At 48.1% G+C, this 21,472-nt stretch overlaps 4 protein-coding genes across 4 annotated transcripts; 1 reads left to right on the top strand and 3 right to left on the bottom strand.

Moving 5' to 3' along the window:
* Window positions 1-457: 457 nt before the first annotated feature.
* Window positions 458-1,925, top strand: PtA15_4A683 (uncharacterized protein; the record flags this gene model as incomplete). Its single annotated transcript, XM_053168591.1, has 4 exons — window positions 458-587; window positions 665-1,381; window positions 1,468-1,824; window positions 1,900-1,925. The coding sequence occupies 4 exons, from the start codon at window positions 458-460 to the stop codon at window positions 1,923-1,925; spliced, it is 1,230 nt and encodes a 409-aa protein (XP_053019785.1).
* Window positions 1,926-11,410: 9,485 nt separating this feature from the next.
* PtA15_4A684 (uncharacterized protein) lies at window positions 11,411-13,905 on the bottom strand (the record flags this gene model as incomplete). Its single annotated transcript, XM_053168592.1, has 4 exons — window positions 11,411-13,280; window positions 13,406-13,500; window positions 13,588-13,738; window positions 13,883-13,905. 4 exons carry the CDS (start codon window positions 13,903-13,905, stop codon window positions 11,411-11,413), a joined length of 2,139 nt encoding a protein of 712 aa, XP_053019786.1.
* Window positions 13,906-14,895: 990 nt separating this feature from the next.
* PtA15_4A685 (uncharacterized protein) lies at window positions 14,896-17,050 on the bottom strand (the record flags this gene model as incomplete). Its single annotated transcript, XM_053168593.1, has 8 exons — window positions 14,896-15,081; window positions 15,151-15,742; window positions 15,803-15,966; window positions 16,032-16,352; window positions 16,417-16,605; window positions 16,685-16,718; window positions 16,807-16,935; window positions 17,007-17,050. The coding sequence occupies 8 exons, from the start codon at window positions 17,048-17,050 to the stop codon at window positions 14,896-14,898; spliced, it is 1,659 nt and encodes a 552-aa protein (XP_053019787.1).
* Window positions 17,051-18,464: 1,414 nt separating this feature from the next.
* On the bottom strand, window positions 18,465-20,426 carry PtA15_4A686 (uncharacterized protein; the record flags this gene model as incomplete). Its single annotated transcript, XM_053168594.1, has 3 exons — window positions 18,465-18,654; window positions 18,746-20,209; window positions 20,299-20,426. 3 exons carry the CDS (start codon window positions 20,424-20,426, stop codon window positions 18,465-18,467), a joined length of 1,782 nt encoding a protein of 593 aa, XP_053019788.1.
* Between the last annotated feature and the right edge of the window lie 1,046 nt (window positions 20,427-21,472).

The raw sequence follows: 21,472 nt of genomic DNA on the forward strand, positions 1-21,472 counted from the left end.
TGGTATGGCAAATGGGAGCTGGACAAAACAGTCCCGTCGCTGGTCAGCAGTCGGCACTGGTCGATCCCGGTCTCCAAATCTCGGTGAGGAAAAGATTTGGAGCCGGGGCGCGGGAATGTCCAGGCTAAGTAGTGGCTACAACCCTAACCACGGGAAAGAACCCCCGGGGATAAGGTTAAACTAAGTACATGATTATGGCTAAATAGATTTTGTAATCTTGATTTTGAAGATCCCACCGGCCCTACTCTAACATGACGGAAGTGTTGGGTCTGTATTTGAGGTCGCACGCCGGGCGCGCACTGCGGCTGCGGAATCTCTCGATCGCCGTGGTGGCCCTTACGTGATCCGAGCCTCGCCCCGAGATTCGCATGGTTTCGCGCGAAGTGGACTACTCGCAAGCTGGCGAAGCAAACAGATGCTCAACTGACACCATCCCTCCAGACCGCCAAGCGAGCCGATGCCGTCTACCTACCAGGCCTTCCTGCTCAGCAATGCCACCCGGATCACCTCCATCGAGTCCACCCTCCGATCCTTGACCTGGTTCTTGCCCGGCAGATTCAAGGATGCCGAACTAGCCTCCGAATCTCGTCAGTAGCATACTGCATACTACCCAGCTCTCAATTCGGTGCAACATACACAGCTGACCGATTGATTGAAAAAACAGTGTACACGGCTCTGAATTTGCTCAGTTTGTACCATGACCGGATCATCACCAAGGTGGTCACGAGCCTACCAGCGTCACAGAAACCGGCCCAATCGTCGCATGCGCGGTACACCTCAGCCTGGTGTGCAGTCTCGCCGACCTACAACTTCCTGGCGCATGGATTAGCGATCATCTCGCACAGTCAGCTGCTGGTCGAGATGGTGGCGCGGCGGAGGCTAGGCTCGAAGCGGCGCTGGCGGGTGGTGCTGATGCTCGAGCTGATCAAGGCGCTCCTGCGCCTCAAGCTGGTCAATCTGACCAGCAGGATGCTCGTCAATCCGCCCCTCCCGGAACGAAGCATCGACCCGACCACGCTCGAGGCCCACCAGGCTAGCAACTCATCCTCCACCCCAGCAGCCAACGATCTCTGGTCCCATCATCAACCCGGATCCTCCACCACGCCCCTCAACCCCCCCTCCTCGTCCTCCAACAGCTCCGCCGCCGGATCCACTTGGGTCGGCAAACGCACCGGCATCGTCCGCCCGCTGATCGCTAACCTTCGATCTCCCCCCAATGATCCCCTCATCGGCACCGGAAAGTCCCTCGTAAACGATTACCTCTCCCGAAAAGCGTTGACCCTGGAAGAGGTGCTCAAGCCACTCGACTTGGTCAGGAAATCCAAATCGAGCAAAGACCGATTGGCAGAAATCATCTGGATTCTCAGGCCAGTCATCTATGGTAAGCCAAGCCTTCCCCTTTTTACTGTTTGCGAGAGCTTTCCTTCTGGCGAGGAAGAGACTAAAACCAACCCTCCAACGATGTAGTTCTTACGATCAATCGGTATGGCCACCGCCATGCCGTCCCATTTCTATGCTCCTTATCGCTCGAGTATCTGTCCCATTCGCTGCGCCACTCGGGGCTCCAACACCCCCACGGACGCCAGCCGACCCCGCCGCTCTTCTTCCCCAGTCCGCGCCGGGCGGCCTTCCAGAGCTTTGTCTCCGAACTCGAGCGCAACGAGCTCGAGGCCAGACGGCTCGCCTTCTGGTCCTACTTCCTCCGCGGCCCGCTCTGGCTCCTCTGGACTAAACCCAAACTCCTCCAGATCTCTAGCAAATTCAGCAACGTCCCCATCCTCAACCTCTTGTCCACCGCTATCCTCGACTACACCCCTTTGCTCGGTACGTCTTCTTTGTCTCTCTCTCTCCTCCTGCTTGAACCACACTGAACTGACTGCCTTTCTCTGCTTTCATTAGACGAGTACCATTACTATGTCTCCTAAAAACTGCGTCTCACAGGCCCATCACAATACTCTTCAATCTCCTGTTCAAAGGGTCTGGTCCCCCGCAATCTTCAGCCTCTCATCTTTATTGTACTTTTGAAATGAACCATTACCCTAAAAAAGGACTCATATCCTTAGAAGCCCTCATCAACCAACCAGTCTGAACTATCAGCATGTACGCGTTACATATGCATGCATTGCTTTTGATGTTATTGTTAGCAATCAAGTTTATCTAATACTCAATCTAATGTATTTGTCCACTTAAAAAAAAACCCCACCAATCTATTGCGCCTGTAAAGTAAAATTCTCTCTAATCGCTTCAGATTGACCGGTGCCAGCATCTCGTGTCGAGAGGGATGTCCTGCGACGTTTTACCAAACTGCTGCACTTGTCGCCGCCCGAGTTCCATGAGTATCGAGAATACGCGGTGATTCAAAGCGCGTGGCCCAGACTTGATTCTGCCCCACCTTGTTGCCAGTAGCCCACTCTACACCCAACTTCCCAGGTGTAACATGTCTCCGGCCCCCAACGGATATCCGCTTTCCTCCCGAGTCAATTACCCGACCGCCCGACCGGGTCGGGTAGTCGGGTATACATGACTCCTAGAAATGACGCGTCTTCTCACCAGGCAGGCTTACGTGCGCCCATCCACAAGTTGCTCTCTTATTCCCAAAAACATGTCATCCCAGTCGTTGGAGTCAAAAGCCTGGATTCTGGATGGAGTTTACTTTACAGGAGATCGCAAGGAATTCGACCGGTTCTTATATTACATCAAGGATGCTCTCTTAGTGGCCGCCCGGGAATTGGGTACGGAGAAAATGCAAATCGACTGGATCGCTCGCCATTTCCGCTACCCGGCCGGAAAACACTCCATGGTGGAAAGTCCGCTCTCGTACCAATGGTGGATCGGCCTATTAGAAAAGAACGCCCGAGCGTGCAACAAACCCATCAGCCACACGGTCTCCACATACGATACGTACAAGCTACCCGAGTTAGCCAGCACACAAGCATTCCTAGTGCATCTGAAAGAGGCCTTCGGATGCGATGACGCACAGGAAGACCGACGAAAAGCCTTGACCGCCTGCAAACAAGGCGACCAGAATATCAGACATTTCAACCCGCTCTTCAACTCGCTGGTCTATGGCGTCGACCTAACCGAAAGCGAAAGGTGCGATATCTACGAGGAAGCTCTCAACGTCGGCTTGCTCACAACGGCCATCAAGCATACCGGCTGGCGCGAGGCTAAAACGCTGGAGGACAAGCAAGATCTCGCAAGATCTGCTGCCTATATTCAACACAAACTGGCTCAAATACCCGACTCCGAGGCTGGAAACCCGGAGAACCACGTCGATCAACAACCAAATGTTCCCGAGCATCCGAATCGTGAACCGGCGCCCGAGCAAGCGAAGTGATTGCGTAAACGCGTACGTTTTTTTTTCCAAAAAAAAAAAACCTTTGAATTACTTGTTTTCAAACCATGCCGGAATACCGGCACATTTCGTCTTTTCGTACTGGATGAGTGTCGTTTTATTTTTACTGACCAGGTCTTGGCGGTTTTACGTTTGTTACAGCACCCTCTGACACATACGTCAAGCCACCGCCGAAGGAAAACTGGAGTTCTTGCTTGATTGCCCTAGACCTGGAATTATGTCATTGTCAAATTTATACCCAAATTAAACACGACCATTTTATCTCTTGTATCGCTAACTTAGATCCTACCATTTGATACCGCCTGAACGTCTCGCTACTATCTATCTCCCAAATACGCCTGATTTCAATCGAGTCCGAAGGGATATTGTGCCCAAACCAACAATTCCGGACAGTTGATGTTTCTTTTTTCTTCGGCCCATAAAAATCCTTCCACGTATCCACCACAAAAAGGGCTGCTGTTCTCTTGCTTCTCTCTCACTATGCTGTAGATGATCAATATTGGATATCTCGCCTTGCTTTCTTGGAATGATGTTTCTGAGTGGTTGCCAATATATGTTAAACCTCCAAGGAAAGATGGCTAAAAAATGCCTCAAACCGGAGATCTAAAAAATGAGGAACTCCAGCGTCTGTAATTTGGCATTAAACAATTGGTTTGACTTCAGGGATCCTTGCATACGCGCGGAGTTCTTCCAAGGCGTTGGCCCGATCATGGGCTGGTTGTACAGAGCGATCTAGCTTGTTGTGCGCTAACTTCTTTCCATGGGGTTAAACCTTACCCAGGGCCAAACCTAACTTATCACATAGGATCATAGCAGGAGTTATGGACCACCACTGTCCTGACCACCGTTGCAGACAAGACATTTGGCAAGCTGTATGGCACAAGAAGAAAGTTTTTCAAGGCACCCCGAAGCCTCACCTGGAGAATTAAATTTATCAAATGATTAATAGAAGCAGAAGAAGGCTGAACAAGGAATTGAGGATTTTGCTATATCAAGAACCACATATTGGACACATGGGAAACAGGAAAACGGAGGGGGTGGAGCTCAGCCTCAAAAACTTTCAAACAATTTAATAAATGGAAATCAGCTCTTGTGTTTGTGAGATTACAAAGAACTAAGAAGTTTTTTTCATATCAGAACTTGGTAACAGCTCAATGTAGCACTAGATGAGAGAGAAAACAACTAATGCTCTTACCTAAGAGCAAGGGTAACAACGCTGAGGGTTCTCTGAGAGATGTGAGATACAAGAAGAAATGATCAAGTTTAGCAGAAAAAGATGGCAAAGTGGTAGGTAAAACAAGGTGAGTTTTGTTGAAAAGAGTGTTGACAGTAAGCATTGGAAACTTTGTATTTAAATTGTGGAGGAAATTGATGAGGGAAGGAGAACAATGAGACAATCAGAGGATTGAGAATTGGGATGCCAAAAGATAGTGACAGGTAGATTGTGAGCCGGCGTCTCTTATGTGACCGATGGACACAAGATATGTGGGGCAATAAAGTTGGGGGGTTGATCAATCAACTCCCAAAAGTTTGAGTTCCAACACCAGAACGTTGCTGACGTTGGGAGGACTAAATTCTGATGTTCCTTCCGGGTCCCCAGGACCAAAACTTCACCCGGGGAAATTTTGGGAGTCGGACCTCAAATTTTGCGCAAAGGTTTGGGAGTCAGGGATTTAAGTTTACAGAAACAGACAGAAATAAGGAAAAATTTATAACTCCTCACTGGGGTGCCCAAAGCCCCCCAAAACTTTACAGCAGGCAGAAAACCCTCTGAAGTGAACCTGGTGAGCTGCGCGGCATTATCCCACTGCATAAAAGGGGTGTGCTAATGTGGGTCTAATTTGGTGCATTTCCTCCTAAGGAATACCACCAAAACCTTAGCCACAGTGCCCCAAAGGGTCCCAAAATTTTACAGCGCACAGAACAGCCTCTGAGACTGAAATTAATGTTTTGATCTGAATGGTAATAGAAAACCTCAGGAAAGGGTTGTGCCACTAAGGGTCTCATTTGGCAGATTTCCTACTAAGGACCTCCACCAAAACCTTAGCCATGGTGCCCCAAAGGGTCCCAAAATTTCACACCACTGTTGAGATGGTGAAGCCCGTATGTAGCTCTTGCGTTCTTCTACCAAGCAGACTATTGCTACATTCTACCGGTTCCTCACTATTGAGACTTTCACACACTGAATCTAATCCTTATCTTCACTGTCAAGCCCCTGCCCGTGAGCACCGGTAGCCCCTCAGTTTCAGTCCCTGGTGTCCCTCAACAACCACAGAGTAAATTAACCTCTCTAAGAATGGTTAGATTCCTGGCAGTACATTGCCAAAGATACTAATTTTGAGGGGGTGGCAGCTTTTGGCCAGATATCCTCCCATTCTCTTTCACATTAAGTTAGACTAGAATTCAATTGCCCAAATTTTTGAAATTAAATAGGTGCAAAGTACTAGAATTCAATTGCCCAAACTCTGACAGTGTTTTCCCTCTGAGGAAAGTCCCAAATTTTGTGAGTGAAAGACTCAGCACAACTGCTTGTATACAAGATCTATTTGTTATGAGATATGGATTTGCTACATCAAAAAATATATGAGAGCAACTCCACCGCGGGCCCTAAACTTTTGCAGTGATAAAACTGGAACAGAAGAATGTAGTGATGATGGTTGTGGAAGGATTATCATTGCATCAGAGAGGAAAGAACAGACAAAGAAAAGAAGAGAAAAAGAAACAAAAAGATGAGCACTCACCTGGAACAGCAGAATGCAGTGATGATGGTTGTGGAAGGATGAGGAAAGAGCCTTCCACATCTGCTGCTCCATGTGACTACAATATGGAGATGTCACCATGATAGGTTTGAAGCAGAGAAACATGAGAGAGAGAGACAGAAACGCCATACAACCTCAACATAAAATTGGGGAAGCAAAATTTGTGGATGCAGCCTTGGCAGCTACCAGCTTTGCCTACCCAAGCCGCTGTGCCATCCAGCGGGGGGAGCTACTGTGGAGAGTTGAACATACTAGATGCCACTAGTGTCAATGTGTGTGCAGGTGGGATACTCAGTGTCATGTGGGATTCACATGATGAACACTGAAGTTCCCACAGGCCTACTGCCAGCATATTTGACTGGGATGAAGACATCCCAGTTTAACTGGGATGCACTCAACCAATTTAAAATGAGTTGATCTCATCCAATGAAATATGAATCCAAGGGGGGTATGGATTTATATTTCATCAGTTGAGATCATCCAAGTTTAAATTGGTTGAGTTCATCCCAGTTTAACTGGGATAACCTCAACCTAGCCAATTATGCTGGCAGTGAGTTTTCATCAAAAGGGGAGGTGTCATAGAAACCCACTCCCTCCCAAGCTTCACCCTGAGGTTGATAGCCACCCAAATGCCTCCCCTGGTGGAAGCCCATTTTGGCTAGCGGGGTGCTCAACCTGGGATAGCAACCCAGTTTAGTGCCTGTGGTGGAGTTCTTCTGAGTGGTGAAGAGGAACTAGAAAGAAAGAGAGGGAAAGACAGAAATATAGTTTTTCAATCCATCATGCATGCACTTCAACCTAAAGATGTCATCAGGTACCTCTTTGCGGGTACCTTGTGTCCGTGGGCAGGTACCCGCCAGCAGGCAGCAGGTACCTGTTTGCGGGTACAGGTGCGGGTGCGGGTGCCTGGCCTGATGAGCTACAGGTACCTCCCAAAATAACCCCCCGGGCACCGGTGACCCTGGAACATGTCACATGTATGTATGTGGCCCCCAGGGCCCAGATATCCACAGCACCCACCCACTCTCTCCGGACTCCGCACCAAATCATAATACACACCTTCGCCATGGGGAACAGTAGAAAGCGCCGCAAGGAGACCGAATCATCACTATCCAGTTCCCCAGCCCCATCTAAAGAAACTGTCAACAAGGATCTCGATCAAGGAGGACACAATATTGGCAACGATTCCGACGTTGAACATCTGCCTACAGGTTCCGAACATGTCGCAAACGTGCTCACGGACAAACAAGAGCTCAGTAAGCCACTCGCTCATCTAGTATACACATTCTATAAGCATAATTTGATTTTTGTCTGCCTTTGAATGTTCCAGGAAAGGCGCGACGGGTTCATAAGAATCAACTCAGCGGGTGCTATGCATTTTTTGATCCCCCTATACTTGCCGACCAAAAGGACAAAAATGGTCGCCCAATGATCGCTTATCCGTGTAAGACGTCAGTTGGTTTTTTATTTTTGTTTTTCTCCTTAAAATCTTTGTGAATGTATCTAACTCTATTGGTGTACCTTTTCCTAGCTGTGGCAGCAAGATCCACCGACCAATTTACGAGACATCGCCAACAAACCTAGCAAAACATGTTGCCAGTTGCACCAAGAGGGAACGTGAGTCACAAGGGAATCAGAAACTTGGTGCCATGGGGGTATCAGGAACGGGTGATATTGACCCACGCAAGGTGAATACATCATTTGCTTTTTTCATTCTTCCTTTCATCAACTAAAGTCAATTATCTGGTAGGTCCCCCAGCTTTGTGCCATTTGGTGTGCACAAGCAGCGCGACCATTTACTTCGCTCGGAGAAACATCACATCTTGGACTCTCACATCCCATGGTCGTCAAGAATCTTCCAGCGCGCAGAACAGTCTCAAATGACATTGCGAAGCTATATACAGCTGTACAAGAGTCACTAATTGAATCATTCAAGGTAAGCTTGATCTCGTGTGCCTGCTCTCGGATTTGATTTGATCAAAATGACTCGTAACCTTTGTCTTTTCAGCATCATAAGGGTGCCATGTACCTCGGGCTTGACGCTTGGCAGTCTCCCAATGGGTTTAACATCTTAGGAACAGTTCTATATCGGTTGGTTGAAGAAGACGAAGGTGGCTTCCACTTGGATTCCGTGCCGCTTGACTTTGTAAGGTTGCAGAAGAGCCACACTGGCATTTACTTGGCCGAGACCGTCCAGCTTATTGTTGAAAAGTTTGGCCTGAAGGACAAGGTAAGTTCTCAAGACTCACACATCTATATACTCATCCTCTTCTGTGTAATTTCACTGATTGATAATTCTACTCATTTAGATTCATGGAATTGTCACGGACAATGCATCAAACAACCGCACTATGATCAAAGAGATCAAAACTTACCGGTGGCCTCGCTTCAAAGGTGAAACCCAATGGGTTCGTTGTTTTGCTCATGTACTTAATTTGATTGCCCAGATCATCCTGAGACCCTTCGGAAGCCACAAGAGAAAGAAGAATGTTGATCCAGTCTTAAACTCTGATAGCGAGGCATCAGACAAGGAGGAAGAAGAACCTGAGGATTGAGATGATCAGATCCAACTGTAAGTTTTTCTTATCCACTGATAATCCTTCAGTGATTTCTAAACTGAAGGGACTGGTCACCGGTTTGATAGCTTGACCGGCGACTATCCAGATGGCGACAAAGACAACGACCATGATGAGGATGATAGTTCAATTGTCAACAATTTGGTACTGGCGGCCGAGCTCATTGATGATGAGGAGGTGGAACTTGAGGATGACGATGTAAATGACTTAAGTGAGGAAGAGCATGATGATTGATACACATCTAAATCATGCAAGAAAACGTTAGCCAAGGTAAGCCCATCTTTCTAGTTTCTGCTAACAAATCAGCCAATCACTTATATTTATTCAAATTGTTTAAATTTAGTTTTGAGCGATTTCTAGGAAGCTGAACAAGTCACCAAATTCAAAGGCTAACTTTGTGGAGATATGCCAAGATCTGGAGTGCTTGAGGCCGCATAACGTTGGCCGTGACGTCCGTACTAGGTGGAATTCAACCATGACTCAATTGGCTAGTATCGTGCGATGCTCGCAAGCAATGTAAGTTCATCTTTTGCTGCTCGCATTTCCAACCCAAGGAATTGATAAGTGTGCCTTTGAAGCCTTGAGTGGCAAAAAGACAGAAGGCATGGCCTATCTCGAGAATACCACATCAATGATGATGATATTTCCTTAGCTGCCGACCTTGTTGAGGTACTTGAACCATTTTATGAAATTACGCTGCAAGTATCAGTCCGTGGGGCCGCTCGAATATTGGACATTGCTATCTTTATCGACCAAATCACCTGTCATCTCTCTACCGTCATCTCTGATAAGAAAAAGTACCCGCCAGCTTTGCAGAATGCATGCCGTGCCGGTCTCCAGCTCACGAATAAATATTACACACTGACTGACAACTCGCCTTTGTACCGACTTGCTATGGGTATGTTTTGATTGCATTTTCTCATCATGAATCATGTAGACTGACTGTAATTCATCAGTCCTTCATCCGTCTTTCAAAGACGAATACTTTAAGCTAGCGAAGTGGAAACCAGAGTGGATTCAGGAATCCATCCGACTCACGCGCGAGATGTGGGAAGCCCACTACAGGCCTTCACCTCAGGCAACTAATTCCCAACCCCCAAATCCTCCTCCAAAGGTAACTGAAACAACGAAAAATAAACTGTGTAACTAGTCTCATGCTAATCATTGATTTGAAAATCACAGCAGCCGCATGCAGGTATAGTCGCAGGTTTGGTTGGCGCCTCTGAAGCGCGTGGAGGTAGCGTCCCTACAGATCCGCTCTCTATGTGGCTTGCTGGAGGGTTGAGTTTAAATGAACTAGGAGGGCCGGTGAACACCCTCAAATGGTGGATGTGACAACGACGCGCAGATAACACTCATGGGGGTCTGTCCCAGATGGCCCTGGATGTTCTTAGTTGTCCAGGTAAGATTTTTCAGCTTTCATCACTTTCTGATTGCAATACTCATTGATTTAATCATATACATATTAGCAACAACTGTTGACGTGGAGCGTGCTTTCAGCTTTGGAAGGGATTATGTATCTCTCCGAAGGCATCGACTTAGTGCGTCCTTGGTTACGAGAGGAATGGCTGTTGCATTTTACGCAAAGAACGGGGCGATACAGAGTGGTGTCTTACGTAAATGGAAGACCAATAAGAGGAACGATGCAAAGTTCAAGGGCAAGGGCAAGGGAAGATTGACAGTAAACTGAATTAAAGAAGGATGATAGTTTCTTACTTATTATCTTGAGATGAATTGTTGGCTGGCATTTTTGCCTCAAAAAATGCCGAACACCCGCGGGTACCTCCCCCAGGTACCTGCTCCCTGCCCCTCAGGGGGGTGCAGGTGCGGGTGCGGGTGCCAAGGATTGGTGGTTTTTTTGGGGAGGTACCCGCACCTGTGGCGGGTACCCGGGTAACAAGTGACATCTTTACTTCAACCCTTAGCCAGTATCCCATATGGGATATCCAGTATACAATCCAGGATATCTGGTAAAGGACCCCGGATCACACTAGATATCTGAGATCCCAGGTTCCCAAATCTGCGGATATGGACAGATATCACAATATCCGCGGATATTTCTGCATCCCACATTCTTATAACATTGGAAGTGGGCACACTCCTATAGAGATGGCAATTTGGTGGGCCCGCCAATGGGCCGCCCAAAGCCGGCCAGGTTGGGATTGGCTGTTGGGGGAAATTTGCAATGTCAGCCCAACCCAACAGACCCACAACCTCAATCTTAACTAGGCCTGCACAGGCAGGAAGTGGGAGCAAGCAGCAGAGCTGTCCACAACAGTGGAGTCATACAGTTGCACAAGGCAATAAGCAGCACTGTTACTTGAGGGTCCGGACAGTTGGGGGAAAATTTGGATTTTGAGGAAGTGTGGAGGGTGCAATTTGTTCTGCATTTTGCTGCGGGAGGAGAGAGAGGAGGCTCTAACTCTGCACCAACCCTTTTACTTGGGTGGTCATACTAAGTTGGAGTCTGCCAGGACCCAGGCAGACCCCGGCAAAATCCACACTTCCTCACCAAGCAATCCAACAGGATTCCAATCCTACAGGCATGTTCTTTTTCACTTTGGGCTATAAAGAAGTAAAATAAAGATACATATGTGCTGACTTTTGATGGATTTCATGTCATCTATAGCTGAAAACAGAGTGAAGTGAAGGGTGTGTGTGTATTTAGATTCTGTTACAAAAATAGATAACACAAAGAATAGAATCAAGATGAGAAGAGTTCATATGCCACCAAGCCCCCATAATTCTCGAACGACGACCCTGAGGCGTTGAAACTGAGTGAGAAAGATGCGATCCCCGTTCCATTTAGGACCACAGCTGTACTCCTTTTCGCCTCTGCTGCTAAGAACGTTTGGTTGGAATTGTTTCCCGGAACGGCCGAAAGGCTGGACGGTGGAGTCATTGACGACAGTCTTGAATTCGTTGCTTGCTATGTATGGCGGAGTTTGATGGTTGTAGGGTGAAGCGCTAGTAGTTGATAAGTTTGCAGCTTGAAATCTGGCCCTTATTTTGTGCCCAATCTCGATGTACACTCTTGTGGCAGCTCGGATTCCGGGTCGAAAGGCGAGCGGCAATCGTTCGATGGCTTCTCTGCTCTGAGCTTGGTACTGATTGGCGATCTCCAACAACTTCTCAGCTACGATCTCATAAGGAAAGGTTTCGAGTTCGGTCTGGTTTTTCAAGTTCTCCCAGTCCGTTAATCGTAATCCATCGACTTGGCCTTCAAACCAGATTTTGGGAACGTATATTCTGCCAATCTTGGCGTCTTCCTTCACGTCACGCGCGATGTTGATCAGTTGGAGAGCACATCCCATCTCGTTTGCCGCGCGAAGGATCGCCTGCCGTTCGATTTCGTTTTCCGAAGCTCCGTAAACCCACCACATGATTGAAACGCACATTTCACCGACGGAACCAGCCACCCATCGCGAGTATTGCATCAGGTCGTCTTCATTTCTAATCTCCTTGTTGACGAATTCGATTGAATCGTATTCATACCCGCTTATTAACTCGTCAAATGGCTCACGTCTTAGAATTTTGCGCATTGTTGAAAAGATTAAAAACGTCGGACGGGATTTTTCGGGCACCTTGGAGCTTACAAATTTTTCGAGTCTGGATTGAAATTCAGCTTCTTTCGACTCCAAGTTGGTGACTAAGGAGAAGAATCCTTTGTTACACTCTGCGTCCTTGAGATCATCGTGATCGGTGGGCCATAGCAAGTCTAAAAATTCCTTGCACATTTCTACCACCTTTCTGGCTTCCTGTTTGTCTGCCGCATGGTCGATCAGATCGTCTGTCTCCCGACAGAAACCATAGAGAATCACGAATTTCGAGCGGATTGCACAAAAGTTGGGGAAAATGAAACTAGCGGAGTAGAAGCTTTTGCTAGCAACACTTAAGACTTCCAAAGTCCGATTGAGCTGTTGAATTCTTTCGGACGTAGCCGGAGTAAATTTGCTTATTCTTGTCTCGAGTCGAGTGCCCATATCAATGGCCCGAATCAAATCTTGGAATTGTGCCCAAAAGCTAACCGGCGCATGAGCAGAATACGCGATTTTGGATGAGTGTATGTTCGAACTGGATGATCGACGATATAATTCAGGCCAGGTGTCCGCGATGGCATCAAATTTCTCAATGGCCGCCAGTCCAAGCACAAGAACAACATTGGTAATTGCGAAAAATGCGAATTCCTCTAGAGGCAAATCCGGAGCAACAAAAATCCCAGTGCTGGTGATTGGTGAGATGAACCAGGTCCCGCTCCGAATAGCTACAGTGTCGGTAAAGCTGAGATAGAGCGTGGGGATTATAATAGAGATCATAATCGAATACGGCCGCCGCATCACGTGATCTCCTCCGAGTGCCCATAGGCCACCGCAAATTGGTGATGCCCAGAACCCAGTCGCGGTAAGATAAAACAATTTCTTCCCTGGCTCGCATAGAACCCAAGAGACAACTGCTATCATCGAAAACCCAATGCTAGGACCCCAACGTAACATCTTCCAAACCGTCGGCGAGCGATACTCAAGATCATTTGGTCCTGGAAGAATGTAGAGTGCTGGGATAATCGGAATCGTAAACAGAGTATAAATGTATCTGTTTTATTTGAATATGGTTTGAGATTGAGAATAATTGGTTAGCATTGGTATATGAGTAATCAGTAAAAGATCACAGAACTGAGCAGGCATGCGATGAACTAATGCAAATGTGGGATTACTTACGTAGTAAAGAAGGTTTGTATAATAAAAAAGAAGATCTCCTCAATAGGCACCTCGAACAACGTGAACAAGACAGACCAATCTGGATAGCCCCAAGCCTGGCGTTCAAAAAAAAACAACGAAAAAGGTCAAATCACCAGGTAGTATTTTCGCGGCAAAATGATAACAGTCAAATAACAATTTACTTTGTTTTTGATGATGTAGCTATCCCAGGGCAGCGTGTAGGAAACAGCCACTGTCACCAAGAAGATCAAGCGAAATGTGTCCCTGGAAGACAGCATCGGCCTCAAGGCCATGTGGAGCAAAAACGTGGGTGGCAACGTGAAAATAACATGGCTACAGCCGGTTATGCAAAGCCATCCCATAAAAAAGGGCGGAACGTAGAATCGCACAGGAAGAGAAATAAAAGGAAAGCGTCAACTCAATATTAAAAGTCGGATCAACGGCTTTTGCCAATAATTGTGAGCTGTGTTCACTCACAATAACCAATAAGTTAGCAACATCGCGCAAGGAATGCCAGCGGCACACTACACCTTCAAAAAGATTGCTTGTTTTCTTCCGATGAGGGTCACGAGACGCGAGATTCTGGAGAGGTTGAGGGAAAACAGATCAGATTGAGGGAATGACTTCCTCCGGGCAGACGTGGAAGGACATGTTAAAAATGGTAGGTGGCAGGCCAAGGGGAGGAAACACGTGACGGGAGGAGCATACGCGCGGATAGAAAATACTGCGGACTCTTCTTACCCTGCTTCTGCGATCCTCAAAGCACCCGCAATGCGTATCGGTGGCGATCAGCGTGGACTAACTCGCTCGGATTACTATCGGAATATGCTAATCCGAGCCGCCGGCAGCATCGGTGCAGATTAGCGGGGATAAGCTCATGTGAGTGTTTGTGATTTGTAAATATTTATGTACACGGCCGCTCGGGTTCGACGACAACATGACACAAATTTTGTGTCCGTCTGACTTTTGACCCAGCCAAAGTTGGGGCATTTTGAGAGTTGAAATTAGAAAAACCCACCTCATACTCAGATCCTCATGCGCGAGACGGTTGCGCATGGCTCTTGCCAGCCAGTGTTTGCAAGGCTTAGTTAAGCTAGACGCAAGGGCAGCTTCGCCGCCATCCGCAGTGCGAGTCTCCCACCAGGGGTGATACATAGTGTATAAATAAAAGCGTGTCTTACTCATTTTACTTCTCTTCTTCATATAATAAGCAACGAAAAAGAAACCTAAAAAAGCCAAAAAAAAAAAACTAAATCCAAAAGAGCAAGTATGTATATGTATATATGAAGACAAAACAGCCACACCAACAAACAAACAAAAAGGAACACAAGGGATCAAAAAAAATCAACAAAGAAAGGAGTAAAAAGAAGAGGGGGCACGTATCAAGTCATATTGTAGAAATCATCATCGTAAAAGAAAGAACGGGGGAGGGGAAGCGGAGCCGAGAAAGAGGGAGGGGTATGGCACGAGGGGGCAGGGAGGGATAGTGTTCAAGACATGTTTTGGTCGGGCGCAGGATTGCCTGCGCCACCGTCCCCAGAAGGCGCGGCCTCGTTGAGGCCGAATGAGAACCCGCCCTGGGGCGCAGCGACGTCGCTCTGGAAGGCGAATGCGCCCGTCTCGTCGGTCGTAGGCCCGCCGATCCCCGTCTCTTCTCCATCTTCATCCGTGTAATACTTTAAACCCCAACCCAAAGTCAGTCTCTTTTTTTTCCTGGCCCGAAAGATAATTTAAAAAGAACTTACTTTGTCCATGATGTAGAAGCATTTCTTGTAGATGTCCAGGTTTTCGTGGTGTTGGAGGTTGTGGATGGTGTGCATCCCGCCGGCTTCTTCGATGTAGGTAGCATAGAGATTGACGCCGTTATGTTCCTCCTTATCGGCGTCGCCGACCTTGAGGATGTTGTCGAGACCGTCGAGGGCGACCTGGATGATCTTGTTATCCAAGGCCTTCAAGAGGTCGCAGAGGGGCTTGATGCAGCCCTGTTCGACGAGATAGCGGATCTGCTGGGGCTCCTGGAGGCCGCCACTGGTCGCATTCGAGATCGCCCAAGCAGCCTCCTTCTTGGTCTTGAAGTCCGCGTTCTGGAGGATGTTGATCAGCGGGGGGATGATCCCGGCCTCGATCACTGCCTGGATCTGGTGCGGCGAGCCAGCGGTGATGTTTGAGATCGTCCAGCAGGCTTCCTTTCGGATCCCATCCTTCGATGACGAGAGTAGGGAGAGAAGCGCCCCCAGGGCTCCCGATGCAATCACCACTTGGGTTTGCAAGTCGTCGCCTGTGACGATGTTGCCGACCGATCGAAGGGCTGGTGTTTGGACGGCAGTCGATGGATGCCTGCGGTACAAGAGATTAGCGAACACCGATCGCATGCTCAGAAGGAACCATGAGACGTACATGAGCAGATCGACCAATCGGCGAACAACACCGGACTCAATCACAGTCTGGATCTTGTCATTCGAGCCATCAGATAGGTATGAGATGGCCCAGCACGCATCAATCAGAACTTCGTCATCCATCGAGTAGATCAACTTAGTCAATACGCTCAGGGCGGGAGAAATCTATAGAAGAGGGATTGATCTCAGTGAGTGTCTCTCGACAGAACCTTAAGAAAGATGACAAGTACCAGTTCCCAGTCGGGTTGAGGGTTCTTTCCACGACAGAAGTTGGAGAGTGTCCAGGTGGCGTTCCTGAGCATACTGAGCTTATGATTCTCGTTGAGCAGAGCGAGCAGTGGCTGGAGCGCGCCTTGGGCCAAGACATAGTCTCGACAGGTTGGGCTATCACCCGCAATGTTTCCGAGTGCCCAGACGGCCTGCTCACGGACATCGAGGACCTGTGAGGAGAGTAGCTCGATGAAGATCGGCACCGCTCCGGCTTCGATCACAACGGTGGTGTGGGCAGACGTTCCCGAGGCGATATTTGTCAATGCCCATGCGGCTTCAAACTGGGATTGAACAAACAATCAGTCAGTGAGGGGCGTCGGATAGAGATGGGTGTGGTATATTAACCTGAATCATCGAGTGAGGGCTTCTCAAAAATTCCACAAAGCGAGTGACGACTCCACAGTCGATCACCTTCTCGATCGGCGGGTTCCTTTCTTTCGAGAGCAACTTCCGAAACTTGGTCGTTGCATCCAGTTGTTCGTCTACGGTGTCCGAGAAGACACCTCGGACCATCAGCGGTAGTTGTTCCTGGAGCTGTTTGGAAAGGACCAAAGATGAGTTTTGAACGTCTGCCTGTTAAACTTGGATGGAAGCAAAGGGTCAATGGACAAACCTGAGAGTCGAGGGCAGTGGCGACGCTTTCATCGCTGTGGATAGGCCGCGTGGAGTGCTTCAGTTGCTAGAGTGGGAACGAAGAGAGAGATAGCTAGAGAGAGAGAAGTAGAGGTGGCGTACTCGGAATCAGGGCCGCTGGCATCGACTTGGTAGTTACGTCTCTTGGCCACACATTCCTCTCGCTTGGCCTTTCTGATTTCGACCTGTTGTTCTTCTCGCCTTCGACGCAGTTCATCGTTCTTGAAAAGACTGTTGGAAATGTGATCGAGAATGTTTGAGTGAACGGTAAGAAAGAAGGGGAGCTGTGGGGATGACGTTACTTTTTGTTCTTGTAGTTACTCTGACGATGGGTTTGGCTGGACATCGTGTGGGGGCTCTTTCGATGGGATGAGGTGTGCAGAGGATGCTCTGGGATATGGAGGAGCTTTGAGGAGACTTCAAGCGAAGTGGATGGTCAGGAGGAGATGAGGGGGAGGAGGGGGCAGGCGAGCGGAGGAAAAAAGAGGGCGGTTTTGTCCGCGGCTGGTCGAGTTTAGTCCCGTTTCTGCCAGGACAAAACCCCTCCCAGTCGCGTCCCTTTCAATGTCATCATCACCCACCGCGCCCCGGAAGACGTCGATCGAGCCTTTCTACTACTCGACCAGCACTTCACATGGCCGGAATTCAGGCCGTCCGAGAATTAAAGGAAGGCCTTCGAAATACCCCCTTGACCAGCGACCAGGAGGCCCAGACCCTATAATCACAACTGGGATCGGACAAAAGCGTGGATATCAATCCATGGTTTTTATTCCCGCTCGCACCCAGTAAGGGGATTAGAAAGGGCGGGGAAAAAATTGAACAAGAAAAGCTTAAGTCAACTACATCGATCACGACGATCACGTATTGTCTTCGAATATTGATGCCCAAAGAAGGAGAAAAAAATTCATAACCAAGACACATTAGAGCTACTTCGCACCGGGGTACCCGTGGGGGGTTCGGGTACCTGCGCCCAGACCGGACACCCGCACCCGGCCTAGGGGTCAGCTCTACTACAGATTGTTGTTGGCATATCTGCCCAACTGAAGCTGCTACTAAGGAGATAGGAAATCAAACACAAAAGCCACAAAGGATACATAAAAGAAAGGTTTTTGCCCAGAAATTTTTATAGAAGGACTTGGCGCTTTAGCGCGCTTTTGAATGAGCTAAAGGAGTGCATGCACAACAAAGAGCCATTTGCGCGCGGAACTGGATGGCGCACTCCAGAATTGCGACGCCCTTGCCCCGCTACCTTTGTGGAAAATAAGGCAAAACCTGGACCTGCCTTTGATGGTGGGTCAGCTACATCACCAACACGTTGCTGCGTTGCGGCGCTTTTTAGCGGGGTTTTGCCGCGACATCTGCTGCAGCGCAGCGTAGCCGGAGAACGGTACATAACAGGCCGTTAAACACTACGGCATCCAGCGCTCCAAACATACTGCCGCTTCGCTACACTTTCATCAACCTCAACCATGTCATTTCTGATTTGGGTGGGCTCTGCACAGCATATTTATGGTGCTCAAATTTGCATAAAAATTCTCAGCATAAACTGTGATTTTGGCCGGGAGATGTTGCCTTTGGTTTATGCATGCTGACATGTTCCCAGCCAAAATTTGCTTCATCATTTTATGTGAACAATAATTACTTCGAAATTGTATTTAAAAGGTTTTCAAAAACTTTTCAAACATATTACAGATAAAATCTCAAAAATAGTTTATAAGTGGTGCCTCAGACAAAAAAAAAGTAGTTGAAGGAAGTGTAACTTAATTTCCTCCAGCGGCACCAGACATATGGGACGGCGCGGTTGAAGTTGGACTGTCGTCCTCATAGGCCCGAATATTTTGGCAGTCAGCAGTATTGTGGTGTAAAATCGACTGGAAATCATAATGGTGATTTTCGAGAGTCGGGACAAAGCAGTTTGTTGATGTCCATTTGTCTGAAATTCCGGGGAGACTACGACACACACGCGATTGTCAGTCAAGAGAGAACGGATGAGTGATCGAGCTAAAGAAAAAAAAAGTACAGGAAAGATGTGGGGACTAACGAGTGTCGAATGGTCGATGTGGTAGGTGAAACGTTGTGCTCTTGGGTTGAGAGTGAAGATGACGAGGATGACGAGGATCCTTTCCTTTGCGGGGCTGGTTCATTTTCATTTTCGGTGGGAGTTGGCAGAGGACATGAGCTGGTGTAAGAGCAATTCAGACCCAAGCTCTCGTGTGCGTCGGGGGTGATCATCTCGGCAAACGTTTGGTGACAGCTGGTGTCCATTTGAACCAGATGGAAGGACTGTTCAGCAGATTTTTCATTCGATTTACTATCACGCTCTTCGGCGCTCCCCGGTTTAGCGTGCAAAGAAGGATGGCTAGCATAAACATCGTAGGGTATGTCATGAAATATCGGGATATCTGTCGTGCCCACGTTTTGAAAGCCTTCGTGGGGGTGATAGTTCATAGAGTCGTTTGCTTGAGAAGGAAACAGTGTATTTTGGGCAGTACTAGCTACAGAGTGACTGTTATTCGTTGATGTCATCGGTCTGAAAGCAATGAGTGAGGCTGGGTCAGGTTTTTGATCTGACCAAACGTTAGTGGCGACGTCAGAGCAAACAGCCGTTGAGGATATTGAAGCCGTATCAGGATATTGAAGTTCAGACTCTCCTATAGATTTGAGTGCTTGCGAATTCGGATCGATTGTACTGCGATAGGTCTTCGGTTTGTCCTGATGGGACTGAGTATCGTCCAAAGATGAGGAAACACCACTGGAGGTATGAGGACGTCCAAAATCAAATGATAAAGGCTGAGGCTTGGTTTCATTGAGATCATGGTTATAATGAGGTGACAAGTCATGCGAACCCAAGGCTTGATATGGATCAGTTGGTAAAACGGTGCAATCGGTTGAAAGATGTTGGAGTCTTTCGGAAATACACGCCAGGCCTCCGGATGAGTACGGGCCGGTGTCCCGGGGTTGGAATGATCTTTGCCAGGTGGGATAGCTTGGCACGGAATAACGGCGCAGGTCGCCTGAAGGTACAGAAACGCTTGACGGATGCAGTGGAGGTAGAGAAGAAGCTCCAACTGAGGTGGGTGTAGGCCCAGAGGAGGGCTGTACATTGTGTGTCATCCGAAGGCCATAGCTGATGGCCTGGCTTCCTGGAATGGACTGCTCAAACGGATGAGTCCATTGAGTAGAATGCGGAGTAGAGCATGGTGCGCCTCCGACGTTGCCCGTCGCGGTCGAGTATGGGGTCGAATTGCTAACGGATTCGTGAACATGTGAGGAGAAGGAGTAAAACGGCGCAGAGCTGAGTGAAGGATCGGCGTGGAGGTTGCTTGAAGGATATTGGGCGACTAGAGGAGGTTCACTTGGAGGTTGGGCGCCGTAGCCCCGGCATGGTCTGCCACTGTCTTCACATCTTTTGCACCCGGAAATGCTCGAAAGCGGGCCAGCGTAAGCTACTGTCTCCGGGTTCCGGCCACGTTCATCGCATTTCACCTTGCGCCGGCGACAAGTCCTGATAAAAGAAATATATAAAACAAACACCGAGTGTCCGACATCAGCTGTAGGTATTTTTCGCATATTCAAACAATTCTGTCTGCCCACCAGCAACCTGTGCGAGATCTGAATCTGGGTTTGGCTGTTGCAGCCGAGGACGCTTTGGCTGAGCTTACGGCGACTACGCTTGGGCTGGCGCTATTCCTAATTTGGCCGGAATGACTAGTTGAAGCCATGCGATTGGGGGATATAGCCAGACTGGGAGCTTGGCAGGATGGGATAGGTAAGGTTTAAAGCTGTAGTACCTGAATTCGAGTTACTGCAAGTGCTAAACCTCGAGACGCAAGCGGCAATGATCTCTTTCTGTATAGATTAATTCACAGAATTAGTTAGACTTAAAATCAATATGATAGCCCGCGACGAGCAAGCAATTCTTGTGCTCATTTATAGGAGCTTGTGAAATATGCTACTACCTAGAACCTTTCAAACTTGAAGGAAGGATGGTGCTCAATATCTGAAATATACGCACAGTCAAGTGGAAAAATATAGCTGGTCAGCTTGTAACCCGGTCTCTTTCTTTGCGGCGGTTTGAATTGTTTGATTACAAGCCCTATCGCACTCGCATCAACCCCATTTGCGTCGACGAAGTAAGTGAAAAGGTGATTCAGGAGCTCAGTAATCCGCGGGAACAGTCGGTTGTGATCGATTGAGATAATCAGATTTATCTATATGCGTTCTTCCAATAGCGAATGAAGAGACAAATACAAGAATTCTATCCAGACTAAATTTGATTTCAAACCGCTCGTCAACTGATGGCTTCTACCCAGGAGGGGCTGTGTTAGTTGTCACCACTTCGCTTGTGGGGTAAGTGTCTCGGCTATTTGCGCAACTCACATTAGGAGAAGCTGCTCGGGACGAGAAAGACGAACCAAGACTTGCCGGATGATTATTCAGGTTACCAATTTGGTGCTCTCTTTCCTCCACTTCTCAATACTACAGTAGAGAAGTGTCAAAGTCAAGCTATTAGCGACTGTGTGATTCAACTACAAATGTGACGATGTTCCATGAGGATCGGCAGCAGATGTCGATAGATAAAAGTTGCTCACTAACTTCTGATGGTCAAAAAAATTGGGGACCTCGCCTGAAAAGATACAAACGAATAAGCGAGTAGAAGTCTCCGTTAGCGCCAGGTGTGGACGTACGGCTAGCCTGAGTATAAGAATCGTGAAAAAAGAGCTAATTTTTTCCTCGTCACAAGCAAATTGCCCTGGAACCCCAGCAG

Source organism: Puccinia triticina, chromosome 4A (genome assembly GCF_026914185.1).
Source record: "Puccinia triticina chromosome 4A, complete sequence".
Lineage (NCBI taxonomy): Eukaryota > Fungi > Basidiomycota > Pucciniomycetes > Pucciniales > Pucciniaceae > Puccinia > Puccinia triticina.